Source organism: Taudactylus pleione, unplaced genomic scaffold (genome assembly GCF_031769625.1).
Source record: "Taudactylus pleione unplaced genomic scaffold, aTauple2 ptg000155l, whole genome shotgun sequence".
Classification (NCBI taxonomy): domain Eukaryota; kingdom Metazoa; phylum Chordata; class Amphibia; order Anura; family Myobatrachidae; genus Taudactylus; species Taudactylus pleione.
In genome coordinates, this window is record NW_028284557.1 from 2489344 (window position 1) to 2505000 (window position 15657).

At 41.5% G+C, this 15657-nt stretch overlaps 1 protein-coding gene across 8 annotated transcripts in view; it reads right to left on the reverse strand.

Annotated features, from left to right (window-relative positions):
• Nucleotides 1-1300: 1300 nt before the first annotated feature.
• The window catches only part of SRCIN1 (SRC kinase signaling inhibitor 1), a 542753-nt gene continuing 528396 nt past the window's right edge, over nt 1301-15657 (reverse strand). For 6 of the 8 annotated variants that reach the window (XM_088474595.1, XM_088474594.1, XM_088474598.1 and 3 more), the window contains 3 exons: nt 15629-15657; nt 5838-5981; nt 1301-3431 (listed from right to left, as the gene is read on the reverse strand). The exon at nt 15629-15657 is cut by the window's right edge and continues 1171 nt beyond it. In XM_088474595.1, coding sequence (XP_088330721.1) covers nt 3300-3431; nt 5838-5981; nt 15629-15657 — 305 coding nt within the window. In that variant the 3' untranslated portion in view covers nt 1301-3299. Of the gene's footprint in view, nt 3432-5804; nt 5982-15628 lie in introns of all 8 variants that reach the window. The other 2 variants (XM_088474600.1, XM_088474599.1) reach the window with 2 other exon arrangements.

Here is a 15657-nt window from a genome sequence, read left to right on the forward strand (position 1 = left end):
CATATAATTTATATATTAGAACATTACCAGCTATTTCATATAAAGGACAACTGTTAGGTTTAGTTGTACCTCAAATATAATACAGGTGATTTAGAAAAAGGCAGAAAAAATACCACCAACATGTTAGATTTTGGTTTGGATCAAGTTAGGGAAAAAGGAATTTTTAATTTGATACAATTAGTAGTTGGATTTTGTGACAGTCAGTATATGAAAAGAGCAAATAGCATATAAAAAGGACTAATAATAACAAAAGGAATGTAAACACTATAATAATGCACTCAAATATTTTAAAAAATAAAAGCAACACAATTTGTATTATTAATAAATTGACTGTATGGTTATAGTAATTATTTGTGCTTCTTTTAATAATTTTTATATGTATTTATGTATTTTCTATCATTATGGGGCAGGTGGTGACCCTTATACTAGGAGCAACATTTAATGAATTGTTACACTGTATTGAAATTGGCTGGTAATTGTGCTCAAAGTATTTTTATATCTTTGGATATAAACACTAACTTGCCAAGCTGATGTAATACTTTAGTAGATCTTTAGTAGATCACTTCCAATTACATTTTTGTGTTTGCTATGCATTTGTGAGAAGGCAATTTAATTGGAAATGGTTGAAAACGCAGAACTTTCAGATTTCAGTTGTGCAGGAAAGAAAATGCACTATGATATATTTCCATGTACTTAACATCTCTTACTATTGTGACTATCACAGGGGTTATATAACATAAGGAACTGCAGGGTGAGAACATTAAATGATCACTTTATTAGGCAGGTTTCATAGAACCTTAACTAACAAATGTACTGTGTGGTCCTTTGGGGGATTTTTAAGCATGAACAAATCTAGTAAGTTTTAAAATAAAACAAATAAAAAGAAAAAGCTGTTTAATCGAAGTCATTAACATGACTAACATCCACAGGGCCTGATTCACTACGGATCGCAATACTGCATATGAAAGCAACTCAACTGCGATAGCAAGCCAAACCACTGCGATCGTAATGCAATCTCAGCATCACATAAGGACGCCCACTTTACCATACGCACATCCGTAATACTTAGCAGAATAGTGAAACCATCAGTACAATCGAGTAACATTGGACCGATACGCACACTTGCACAAGCCCTGACCTTACTCAGAAATTGCTAACAGCCACGCACGCTGTGAGACCTCACACTGCGTATGGCTTCGCAGTTGCTAATTTATGCATATCCCTACAATGGCGGGCGAACACACTGGCCTGTCTGCGTTTCCCTGACAACCCCCCCCCCCTTCACCACCCATAAACGGCAATCACTCTGCGATGGGTCTACATACTGACTGCGATCTCAGTCCCGATCGCAGTGGCTGGTTTGCGCATGCGGAACGCAACAATCGGCCAGTGCGTGCGTAATCACAGTTGCAATCCTTGCTGAATCAGGCCCACAGTTCAGTAGTGCTAATGACTAAGTTACCAATGCACAGGAAATGTAATAAAAATAATTACAATGCATGTCTAATGTCTCAGACGTATCAGCACTTTCCCTTGAAAATGTATTTAAAAACAAAAATATGTACTAAATATATTATGATATAATCATCCTAACCATAGCATTTTAAATAAATATCTTTAAGATGTTAAGTAGGAACATCCAAAAAAATAAATATATATTTTAATAACGTAATGCTCTTTTTTATGTATATTCTTTATAATTATATAGAATTCTTTTCTAAAGTGCTACTGAGCAGCAACTCCTTAGTGCTGTTTTCTATTAATAATGGGAGGCCTAGGGTAGAACATGCTATTTAAAGAACAAAAAAAATAGATGCTTTCAGTGCAAGAGATGTCTGTGACTTATTGTCCGCCTTTATTCATAACAGATACTGGATGGGTGTTGTAGCGCCATACATACCTACAAACATCTAAATTAGATCTCTAATATTTCATGTATGAAAGTTTAAAGTACCCTGTTCAAACACCCCCTCTCGCACCATAAAAAGAAATATTTAAAATTGTACATATATATTTATATTCAGTATTTATTTTATATATAATATGTATATGTTTATTCGCAATACAATAAAAAAAAAAGTAAGACACTTTCACTGAATGGAAAGTTTGTTTGCGATTCTGAAGAGTGACTTTATAGCTTGTTTATTAAAGTTATATACTCACAACCTCCTGCTTGTACAAAAAATGGACTGTTTACAAACAAAAGGCTAAGCAACTAGTGTGCGAACAGACAGAAGCAACTAAAATAACGTGATTTGCTCTCTAGGCCTCTCCTCTGTCCATAGAACACACTTTCTTTGACACACGATTCACCAACACACACACACTTCACATTATCTAGTGTTATTAATTTCTGTGCTTATAATATACAATGTTACACGGGAATGTCCTACATGTACAGTCCTAGCAACCCTCATGGAATGTTCATAACAATACCCTAGGGTGGTCTCAACTCCCGAGTTCTTGCAGCTTTTTGGACAATGAAAGCCGCGGTTACCCCTTAGATTGTGCCCTGGAGTCCTCTTCCTGCTCCTGTCCCTGGCTAATCAGAAGACAGATATTGCTAGAGAAAGATAACAGTGTAGGTGTCACCAATCTTCACCTCTTGTACTCGGCGTAGGTGATCACTTAATGCCACACTTGTGGTGACACGGAAGCCAACCATTTACTTTCGGTCTGTGCTTTTTATGAATAACCCTGGAGCGGATAAGAAACATGATCTGCGTCTCACATTACACAAGTGGGCTATTCTGAAAGTGTGGGTGCAGTGCAAACACCCCAAAATACAATCTACTTTCTTGGGGTTGGGTCTTTGCTTATTGCTGGCAACGCAACACACTAAATAATATCATCCTGACATCTCTAGACTTCCACAGAAACTACAGGAACAACAAATATATAACGTATAGAAATAAAAATAAAACAAAAAAAAGATACAAAGCAACATACAATGCTCAGAACCCCGAGATAATGTCTGGTAATGTCCTGGCTTTCGGAGATTCATATCTACATCATTTGGAAAGATGAACAGCTGCAGGGGTGGTAACAGTCAGGCCTGGGCAGGTGGGAGGCACCGTGGAATGCATCGACTGTTGTACGTCATGTCTCTCACACTTCTCTCCGCATTTTCAGCCCTTTGCTGTAACATTTTTCTCAAAGCTGATAAAACGCAGAGGGAAAAAGAGGTGAGGGGACTTTCAGCCAGAAGAAGTTGGCCAATTTATAGTCCACACTTCAAGGAGCATGAAGGAGGTTACAGGTGAGTAGAGCACAGTTGAGTAAAAAGTTGTAAAGATAATTCAGAATGAAATAGAGGAGTTCCTTGTACCAAAGGAAGTTAGTACAGGAATAGAGGTTCGAGAAGGAGCAGTTTTATCCGATCCTGGGTTAGTCTCATTCACACTACCAGCCTCTTTAGATGGTCTAGCTGCCTGGAAAGAAGAGTGAGAAGAAGACTGAGGAAATTAGGATAGTGATATTATTCCCAACACATATACATGACTACTAATAGCAATGAGAGGATTTATATACTTGGCGAGCTCTTGCAGCAAAGAGAACAGATGTCAGTATAAACAGAGATGAGGAAAAGGGGAAGAAATATAACTTGGGGAAGAGCTTCTAAGACGTTTGATGTGTTTATGAGAGCCAGGCAGTTTGCAGGACTTATGCGACAATGAACTGAGAATTGGATCACATGCAGTAAAGAAGAATACGGCGCAATGCCAATTTACTAAAGGCTTCAGCTAACAGTGAGTAAAACTAACAGCTAAATATAAAACAGGAATTATGGAAAGCAATGTAGATGAGATGCAGGAGAAACAGAGCTACTGTAGAAATGCAGATGTATAGGACATACTGTAGGAGGTGGTAACGACTGAGATGGATAAATGTACCTGAAAGAATATAGGTGCTGGAATGGCAGAGGTCAAGGTGGGAGAAGAAGGGGAGTTAGGAGAGAGGGGGAGCAGGCTTGGTTGAGATGGACAGAAGAAGAGCTGGGAAGGCTCGGGGTAAGTGACAAAGGAAAGCAGATGTAGGTAAGTGCAGCTGGACAGGCAGTAGAAGAAGTAGTTAGGATAACAGAGGTAGATAGAGAAGTTGGAATGAATACCTGAGATGAGGAATTTAGGAATCACAAATATAAAACAGGATGATGTGTGTTAGTAATAATGTGGATGAAATTTGAGAGAAACAGTTAATTCATGAAATTGCATCCATTAGTTTCACTGAACAAGGAGATTGAGATAGATAAGACATTCCCTGAGTACACACAGTAAACCAACTTGAGGTGCTAAGCATCAATCTCCGGAGCAACACCAGGAGGATTATTTGAAAAATAAAATGATACATTCCTGCAGTCTCTCAGCAAATTTATGAGAACAAAGTAACAGACTTGAAATATAATTATCTGGCATGTTTAATTTTCCTACATCATTGGCAAATTAATAATAAAACAACACACAAACAATTCTATAAATAAGGATACAATGTATAATAGCAAATATAATAAGACAGTTGCACAGGCAGAGAAATGGGTATCCGGATGAAAGATCCACAATGAATAGATCGGCAGTCATTAGGTCAACACCAGATGGTCGACAGGGACAAAATGTCGACTGAAAAGGTTGACAGTGCAAAAGGTTAACAGATGGACAACATAAAGATGGTCGACATGTTATTGTTTTTTGTCTTTTTAACATTTTTAAGGTTAGGTTGAGGGTTAGGCACTTGGGGGAGGGTTACATTACAAATAAAATCATGTGTCAACCTTTTAACCATGGCAAACTATTGCATGTCGACTATCTGGTGTCAACCTATTGACGGTCGATCTTAATACTGTTGATCTTTTATACCACACACAGAAAAATGAGCCACAGAAAATGTGAGGCTTAGGGGCATATCCAATTATCTGTGGCGTTTAATTGTTGGTGCTGAGCAATTCAATTAGCATCTGATACCCCAACACATCAATTACCAGAGGGTGCACTTTTCCTTGCAGCCTAACATAGCTGCAAGGAAATATCTGCATAGAAATAAATGCACTTCTGGTAGTTAACGCACAGGGAAACCATTTTATGCGTTACCAGAGATTTTACCACACGGGGAAATGGATAATTTGAATAGCGCCGAGCGTGAACCTGAAACTTTTCCCGCCTAATTGAATATGCTCCAGAGAGGACCTTTGCCTACAAACAGTGATAGAGCCATTTTGTGGGCTGAAACAATATTTAATAGGATACAAATGACTTCCACCTGGGGTATGAAGCCATGCAGCTGCCATTGTGTGTGTCTTGTACCTCAGTGATGTCACTGATTCCTAGAAAAATGATGCAAAAAAAAATATATATATATGGTTCAGCTCACAAAATGGATGCCTTGACTGTGTGTAGAACATGCGTGAACCTTTATAATAAACACAAACATACATTAGTAGTTTTGTCCAAGTATCAGCTAGCAAATATGCTAACCCTTAACAGCTTGCTTGGCAAGTACAGCATACAGAAACACATGTAGTACAACTGCACACATGAGCATATAGGTGCAGCTCACTTCTCAGCTGGCATAGAAATTCTGGAGAAAGTAAGGGGGTGAAGTATTAATAATAGCATAGCGAGTGGAAGGAAGTTACAGTTTACAGTCTGATTGCAAATGTAAGTTAAGGTCCCCCCCACACACACACACACATAGCTGGGAAATTTTATCACTGCACTTATCTGCAAATGACTCTGGTGACAAGGTTTTAAAACACACAGACTGATGCAAGATTAGGATGAGAAATGAGAGGGGAGCCAGTGTGTGCTAACCTTGTGTTCACATCTTCTCTACAGATAAACTACCTGCTGGTGGCCCTGGATCCTCATGTACTCCATTCTCTGTTTGGAGTGCTTGTTGCTCTTGTCTCCACTGCTCTGCTGAACGCTCTTTAGCCGCGAGCCTACTGGGTTAACCATCTTCATGGGTGGAATTGATACGCCCCCACTCTGCAAGTAAAAATAGGAGATGTCAGCTCATGGAGGAAGCCTCCATTAGTATCGTGTAATTTATTTTGAATTGTTATACAGCACTATCCATGGAAAAGTCATTCACAGAAGTCCCTGCCCCAGAGGAGCTTACAATCTATATTCCCTACCACATGGATGCACACAATAGGCTTAATTATTTTTGTCAGAACCCAAATGACATACCAGTATGTTTTTGGAATGTGGGAGGAAACTGTGTGAGGTTCCCCAAGGTGCTCCAAACACAGGGATAGCATACAAACTCCACACAGAAAAACCCCTGGTTGGGATCGAACCAATGATCCAGCACTGTGATGCAGCAATGCTAACCACTGTGCCATAGGGCTGAATTTAAATTGGATCCATTGTCTACACACAAGATGATGTAGTCTCTCAGTTCACCAGGAACTAGTGACATCACTGAGGTATGAGGCACAAAATACAATACATTCATCACTGCGCCACATGTTACAGTAAGGTCATCTATACCTACTAAACTGACAAAATGGCTACTTTTACTGTATGTAGGTGTACTAATACACTCTTTTACACTTATCAAGATATATTAAGTAGCTTTTGATTAAACAAATAACATACTGTACATTCTTTTTCATGTAATTTCCATTGACATGAAAAAGATGCCAGAACATTTCAAGAATTCCCAGATAAGGTGGATCACTTACTGAACCCCCTTCCCAATGCAATTTAGTTTGTGTACATGTACCTATTAATCCCCTTGTACAAACATTAGTTCACACCCTATTTTCACACAGATACAGGGAACTCTGAACATTGGCGAAGAGCTGCATTTAATTTCATGCACGCAATGCGGCCAACTTGTGTGCCATTCTGGATCAGACCCATAAAGTGAACATGGATGGTGTAAAATACATATCATTTAAATATAGGCAGAGGTCCAATCTCCACTATCTCTGAGAATCAAGTCCGTTCATGGGGAAAAAAGGCTTTTCAGTTCCTGCTAACCATGGACCACCATCCATAAATGTGCAGCCTCAAGCACCTTAAACCTTACTTACACAACTGGTCCTGCAAAACAAAACTTTGACGTGGGTGCAATATGAGGCTCAAAATACCTAGCAGACATCACCAAGATCTCCCCGGATCTTCTGCACTCCTTGCATTAGTAGGTGGGAAATTTTGTCTCCCAAACAGATACTGCTATCTTATATACCAATGCCGTAAAAATAGGTGCATGGTGACAGAAAATGTAATTTGCAATTTTGCTGTTGAGTATATTAGTTACTGAGTATCGTGACCTGATGCAGAAAGCCTGTGACTGGGGAGAAATGTGAGGGCATTGCTAGTGTCAGTACAGAAACAAAACTAAAGAACTAAAGCACATTATTCATAACATGCAGACAAGGTCTGAGACTAGAAAATAAATACAGGTAAGGACAAGGTTTAATTTGCAGCCACTATGTGAGCGAGCGAGATAGAACTGATATAGTGATGAGGGCAGAGGTCAACCAATCATGATGGCATTGTCGAGAGAGAGAACTGTGCCTTATGTTCCATGGTTGTATTAATATATTTCAGTTTGCATATTGAGGGCATAAAGACTGCTACAACTGCCCTGATGTGACTCAGTAGCTGTTATTATAAAGTTTATTATGTTATATGTTATTATGTCTTTTTAAGTTTTCTGCGAATAGACAGGCTTCTTAGGGACAACGCTGCCACTCCAGTTGTCATAAACCAGCATACAGTATGTAGCCCTTGTTTGGCAGTAATATTTACATTTCTAGCTATATGTTTAATATTGACGTGCCAAGTTTGCAGTGTCCCCCAGATCAGATGAAAGATGAAAATAAATTGTGAAAACTTATTACACTATTGGTGATTCTTCTCTGTATATGGAATGGATTGGGTACGGCATTCCGACAGGCAGAACCCAGACGGTCAGAATGCCGGCAGCGGGTTCCCAAAGGTGAAAATGCCGTTGAATTTCAGTAAGTATTTTCATGCTAACCCTAATCCTTACCCTATTCATAACACTAACCCTCCCCTCCCACAGCCTAACTCTAACGCCGGATCGGACAACACATCCAAAAGATATGTATTACTCTCTGCGCTTAGATAAAGGTGCAGCTAACTCACTATCGGGTTACCACAACAACCCGTAAAACACAATAAAACACAGGAAAAACGTGAAAGCGCTCACACGTTAAGATATCATACACAAATATACAGTTTCTTCTTTTTGGTTTAAGCGTCTTTTTCAATTCCAACCGATATGGATCTCTCCAATAGAACAGTTCCCGCACCATATGACCCTCCAAAAAAATCAGAAATATGTGCTTCTCATAGCGTAAAACTAATTTTTACATTTATTGCACAATAAAAAACCTAAAATTCATAAAACAAATTCCACCAATAAAAAATTGTCCGTGTATCAAATAGGGCCTTTACATAAGGCATATATACCTTATGTAAAGGTCCAATTTTTTATTGGTGGAATTTGTTTTAAGAATTTTAGGTATTTTATTGTGCAATAAATGTAAACACTTGTTTTACGCTATGAGAAGCACATATTTCTGATTTTTTTGGAGGTTCATATGGTGCGGGAACTGCTTACCAGAGAAGTTCTCTTGGAGAGATCCATATCAGTCGGACGACACATCGTCCGACTCTAGTGTGTACCCGGCATAACTCTAACCATCCCTCCAATCCTGCAGCCTAACCCTAACCCTCCCCACCCGCAGCTTAACTCTAACCGTTCCCTCCCGCAGCCTAACCCTCATACTTACCAATGGAAGTTGTTGGCATTCTGACCCGTCTGCATCCCACCGCCGGTATTGTGAGCTTCTGGATTCTGACTGTAGGGATGCCGACTACATCCCATATACAATATAGTATTGAGAAGCCCATTGGAAGTGTATGAAAACTTAGATGCTCACCATAAGGCATATACACCAGAAGTAATGAAATTGGCATATGATTTCTAAACAAAAAGCTTAAATAGTAAAACAGTGCCTTGCCAGATCTCAATGTGAATTAATGTGAAATACAAATGTTTGTGGTGACTAAAAAGTCACTCACCGCACTGAGGGGCTGATTCTTAGTTGCTGGCAGCCACAAAAGCCTGAATTCCTACTTTATGACCACGATAGATTTTGTCCAGCAAGGGTCAGTGCGTCTGCAATCGGGAAGCTGTGCCGCTCGCAGCTGCGGCAATTTTCATCATTAGGATTGGCACTTGCACCAGCCCCATGCTCTTCACACACGCCCATGAGTCAGGGCAGTTCCATGCCATCACATTGTCGTCGTCCAGTTCCCACCACAGAACGCCCAATATCATGGACAGACAGATCCAGCTAAGTTCCGGCTGACTCAGAATAGGAAGGACATACGCAAAGATGCATAAATTCAACCTGCACATGCGCTGTATGTTAAAAAACCTGCCATTTGCATCTGTACATAGAGATCCCTTAGGCTCAGAATGAGCCCGAGTTAGACAGGCTACACTGGAGAGCTCTGCAAGTAGCTTTAGAGCAGAGCTGCCGTGGTTGGGCATAGTCAGTAGCCTAATTTGCCCATTTTAGTATAAGCTGCAGATAGAAGAATCTGTGTTTCCCTCTATCCAGGAGGAGTAGGGAGAAATATTTTTTTGCAGCACGTGGAATGGGGGATCCTACCCAAGTGTAGAGAGAAATATCAGTGTTGCCTTTCTTTACAGATTAGCAGAAAGGGAAAGGAATAAGCATCAGATTGTCTATGGGGTGGGAACTCCCCCCAAGTGCACCCCTGGAAGGGTCCTCCCATTATCTCATACTATAATCTTGCAACACAAAATGATTTCCCGTTTCTGCAGGACTCTGTAACATGAGGCACACTGCAGCACCACATCTGTATCTCCCTGCCAGTGCCTAGTTTTCCCCCGTCTGCAGAAATATATGTGAGCTTGTGCAAATCAAGCAGCATGGCCCTAAGCTGGAAATCACCGCCAACGTTCTTAGGTGATTAGTACACTTAAAATACAACATCTCGCTTTGCAGAGAATAATTTTTACCACCTCACTGTTAAAAAAACCGAAACAAAAATAAATATTTTCCACCCAAGAAGCATAAGTCTAAGTCTCACATATGAATAAAATACAATATACACACAAATACGCAATGCACCATTATAAAAGTATGTCAGACAGTTGCACTTGGATACTCTGGGTGACACTAATTTATCCACCTAGTTTCTTTTTTATCTAGTATTCAAAACTTACTTCACAAAAGGTCTTTTTTTAAAAAAATAAAAAAATAATAATCATAAGTGCTATAGGGCAACTACTATAACAATACAAATGTATGTGCTATGTAAAACACTTTAAATCAAGCTTTCTCATTTACTACAAAAAGGGGTCACAATGCTGAATATAAATATGGTAATTATGCTGAGATAGTCTATATCCATTACAATGTTTAGTAGATTCTATGGTCAACAGGTGTCACTATAGCTGTCTAAAGGTGCCCCATCCACTAGTAGATCAGGGAAAGACGGTATGATTAAGACATCGTAATTGTACTGTAGTTCCCCTAGGGGGTGCAGTGCCTACACAGAATGATTGATCGTTCAGTGTAGGCACATTAATCATCCCCGAATATGGCCAATCTGTTATCGGCAGATTGGCCTGCATGATCGGCCGATGATTGATGTTGGAAATGACCACCGGGAGCGCGCATCGCTGGCCGTTTCCGACATTTGGATGCACAATTTGTGGCATACTGAGCGATTGCACGATTACAACTGCAATCGTACAGTGTAATCGGCTAGTGGATGAGCACCTTTAGAATTTGTTTAGTTGGTTCATACAAGACGACATGGCCAACAGTATGTGGACATACCCTCTAATTGGGGTATTCAGCCATTTCAGCCACACTAATGGTTAACAGGTGCATACAATAGGCCATGCAGTCTCTATAGTCAAACATAAGCAGTAAAACAAATCTTACTGAAGAGTTCAGTGACTTTCAACATGGCACTCTCATAGGATGCTACCTTTCTAACAAGTCAGTTTGGAATATTTCTGCACTGCTAGAAGAGCTCTGGTTAATTATGAGTGTTGTTATTGTGAAGTGGCAATATCTAGGAACAGCAGCAGCTCAGAAGCAGTAGCACACACAAGCTCACAGCATAGGACAACCGAGTGCTGAAGTGTAGCATGAAACAATATTTTTCCCACATAAACCTTTTCCAACACTGTACTTTCACTTGCATTCCTGAAAATCTCCTGCACTCTCTCACATTTATACTTTATTCCTACTTCCATTTTTCCTCCCCCTATTTACCTCACTCACACCATGACCATGTTTTCTTCAACTGCCCCTTCACTCAGTCTCAACTTAATCCTATATTCTGCCCCCTGCCTGCCTTTCCTCCCCTCCTCTCCCATTACTCCACTTTCATTCTTTTCTACCAAACCATGGTCCTACTACCTCACCGCTAATTCCTCCTCTCCCTGTTACTTCACCCAACCTCCATCCACAACTCATTAAACTCCCTCCCTGTCCACCACCTGCAGGTTCCCTCCCTAGCACTGGAGCCTGCCCTGTCGCTACACTGTATTCATCTTGGTCCCCCAAATTAACCTCACCTCCGCGCTACAGCAAACCTGATGATCTCATTCACATCTCTGCCACAAACTTTGTCCCTCTATCCTGTGCCTTCTGGAATGCCAGACCAGTCTGTAATAAACTGGTCCCCACCCATGACCTTTTCATGTCCAACTCCCTGCATCTCCTAGCCATTACTGAAACCTGGATTTCACCCTCTGACATCACCTTTCCTGCAGCTCTTTCCTCTGGGGTCCTCACCTTCTCTCACACCCCCTGGAGGGGTTGCCGCCATACTGGTGGTGTTGGGATCCGTCTATCCCCCGGTTACTCCTACCAACTCAGAACCATCCTGTACATTTGAGGTTCATGCTATACGCCTATTCCAATCAGTACACCTTCGAGTAGCCATCATTTACCATCCCCGTCCCTCCCTACAAATTCCTTTACAACTTTGCCTCCTGACTCTCTCTTCACTATCCTAGGTGACTTTAATATTTCAATTGATATCTCCACAGAATCCCATACCTCTAAACTCCTTACCCTCACATCTTTATTTGGTCTCTCCCAATTGACCTCCTCACCCACACATGTGAGTGGGCACTCAGTTGATCTGGTATTCACTCACCATTGTGATATTTCGGATTACCCAAATTCCCCCTCTCTGACCATCACCTTCTCTCTTAATTTATCCCTCTCTCCTTCCCCTCCTAAGGCCACCATCACTAAGCGTAACATTGAGGCTATGGACAGTTTCTTTTTCCTTCTTGCTTGAATCACTTTTCTCCTCTATCTTCTCTCTCCTGCCCTGAACAAGCCACTTCTCTATACAATGCCTCCCTTACTTCTGCTCTTGACTCTGTTGCTCCAGCGATCACTACTCCCTCGCAGATCCACACCTCAACCCTGGCATTCCAAATGCCCCAGATACCTGCAAAGTGTTCACGCACCGCCGAGCGACAGTGGAGAAAATCCTGCTGTAAGGCAGACTTCCTCCATTTCAAATTTATGCTCTCATCCTACAGTGCTGCCCTTTCCCTCTCTAAACAGTTATATTTCAAGAACCTCATCTCCTCCCAGTCCTCAAACCTTCGGTCTCTCTTTGCCACTTTCAACTCCTTCCTCTGCCCTTGCCCCCTCTCGCCTCCCCTACTTGCTCTCTGCCCTTGACTTTGCCACCTACGTTACATTTAAAATGTACTCCATACATCAGGACATCATATCCCACCAGACCCTCTCCCTGACCTCTCCTCTTCATCCATCTTACCAACTTCTCCCCTGTATCTGGAGAGGAAGTCATGGCCCTCATTCAGTCCCCCCCTCCACTTTCCACCTTGACCCTATCCCTTCCCATCTCCTCCGCTATCTCTCTCCTTCTGCCTGTTTCCATCTTGTCCTCAATCTCTCCCTCTCATCTGGCACTGTCCCTTCTGCATTCAAACATGCCCTTGTCTCCCCCATTCTTAAAAAACCTACTCTAGATCATAACACTCTCTCCAACTACCAAACCATCTCTCTTCCCCCTTTTGTCTCCAAACTCCTTGAGCGTATTGTTTACAACCGTCTTACTGCCTTTCTTTCCTCCCACTCCCTCCTTCACCCATTTCAGTCTGGTTTCCGTTCTCTCCACTCCACTGAAACTGCCATCACAAAAGTCAGCAATAACCTCCTTATTGCCAAATCCGAGGGCCATTCTACTCTGCTCATTCTCCTTGACCTCTGCATTTGATACTGTGGATCACCCTTTCCTCCTGCAAATCCTTCACTCTCTTGGTCTAAGTGACACTGCCCTCTCCTAGCTGTCCTCCTACCTGAACGTTTCTTCTCAATCTCCTCTCATGACTCTGTTCTTCGACCCCTCCTATTCTCCCTCTTTACGTCCTCTCTAGGTAAACTCATCAGCTCTTTCAACCTCCAATATTATCTCTATGCTGATGATACTCAGATCTAGCTTTCCTCCCCTGACCTCTTGCTCACTCTCCTCACTTTTATCTCCAACTGTCCCTCGATTATCTCTGCCTGGATGTCCCAGCACTTTTTTTTTTAAACTTAATATGTCTAAGACTGAGCTCACTTCCCACAATTTGTTTCATCAATTGACGGCACAACTATCTCCTCTAGCTCCAAAGTGTGCTGTCTTGGGGTTATCCTGGACCCCTCCCTCTACCTCATACCACACATTCAGTACCTCTCGCAGTCCTGCCGTTTCCATCTTAAAAATATTTCCAAGATCAGACCCTTTCTCACCCAGGATACTACTAAAACCCTCATCCACTCACTGGTCATCTCCATATTAGACTGCTGTAACCTCCTCCTATCTGGCCTCCCCGACTCCCACCTCTCCACTTTCCTCAATGCTGCTGCTCAGCTCATCTTCCTCTCCAGATGTTCTACATCCGCCTTCTCTCTCCTAAAAGCCCTCTACTGGCTCCCCGTTCCCCTTCAGAAGCTAATTCAAGGTTCTTACACTCTCTTACAAAGCCCTCACCCATTTCTCTCCCATTTACATCTCTGACCTCATCTCCCTTCACACTCCAGTTAGCCCTCTTTGCTCAACAAATGCACACCACCTCTCCTGCTAACTGATTACTTCCTCCCACTCCCAATATTTTTTCCTGTGCTGCTCACTACCACTGGAACTCTCTCCCTCTCCCCATCAGATTCTCCACTTCTCTACAAATCTTCAGGCGGGCTCTCAAGACCCACTACTTCATCAAAGCCTTCCAGCTCTCATCCTAACTCGCTGCTACACACTCCTTCCTCTCTGTCTACCCAATCTGTGTCACGACTGTTTGTCTGCTCCTCCCCATTAAAATGTAAGCTCTACCTCTAGCCTCCTGTGCTTCTCCTTACTTATACTGTCATCTACCCCTTACTCAACACTAAGGCGCCTAAAACTTACACCCTGTTGCTTATTTGAGTGTTATGATTGCCAATGCAACAATGTATATAATCCTTGTCCTGCATTGTATTGTACTATAAGTCTGTGGTTTCTTGTTCACTTATTTGTTTACGTACTATATAAGGTGCTGCAGAACACCTGTGGCGCCATATGAAGGATAATAATAATACAATGCTCTCTAACGAATTCCAAATTGCCTCTGGAAGCAACATCAGCACAAAACTATTCATCGGAAGCTTCATGGATTGAGTTTCCCTGGTTGAGCAATTCTATTGCTGAGCCTCAGTACACCATGCGTAATATCAGCAAGTGTGGTGTAAAACACAACACCATTGGACTCTGAAGTTGTGGAGTAACAAATCATCTGGTATTCTGATGGATGAATCTAGGTTGGCAGATGCTAGGAAAAGGCACTCTGCCTGAATGCACACAGCCAACTGTGAAGCTGTGAGTAGGAATAATGGTCTGGAGCTGCTAGTCAGTTTTTTCCAATGAAGGGAAATCGTAATGCTACAGAACCTGTGTGCCTCCGCAACAGTTTAGGGGTAAGCCCTTTCCTGTATCAGCAGGATAATGCACCATGCACAAAACAAGTTCCATCAAAAAAATGGTTTGGCGAATTTGCTGTGGAAGAAATTCACTAGCAGGAACCCAGCCCTGACCGCAATCTCACTGAACACTTTTGGGATGAACTGGAACAACCTACAACCTCACTAACGCCTTTGTGACTGAGTGTACAGGAATCCCTGAAGCCATGTTCCAAAATCTAGTGGAAAGCATTCCCAGAAGGGTGGAGGTTGTTAAAGCAGCAAAGAGAGAACAAATACAGTATTCAGGTGTCCACATACTATTGGCCATATAGTGTAGATCAGTCCGTAACAGTGACACATGTAAGGATGACATTCCACCACACTAAATGTTTACTAATTGGCAAATTCTAAAAATTGTATTATTCTTATTGAAGCATGACTAATGTAATGAGATTTTATTATATTGCTTATTTTGAAGCAAACAGGTATATTTTAATTTGGATTCAAGTTTAGGTTTCAGCTAAACAACAAATACACAATAAAGTGTGTAAGTGTGCATAGAAATCAGCTTAGAATTTTAGGGCCGTTTCAACTGGTCCAAAGACTTAAAAAATGCATAAACTAAAGCGACACCTTAGGGATCTGAGGCTTCGGCAGCAAAG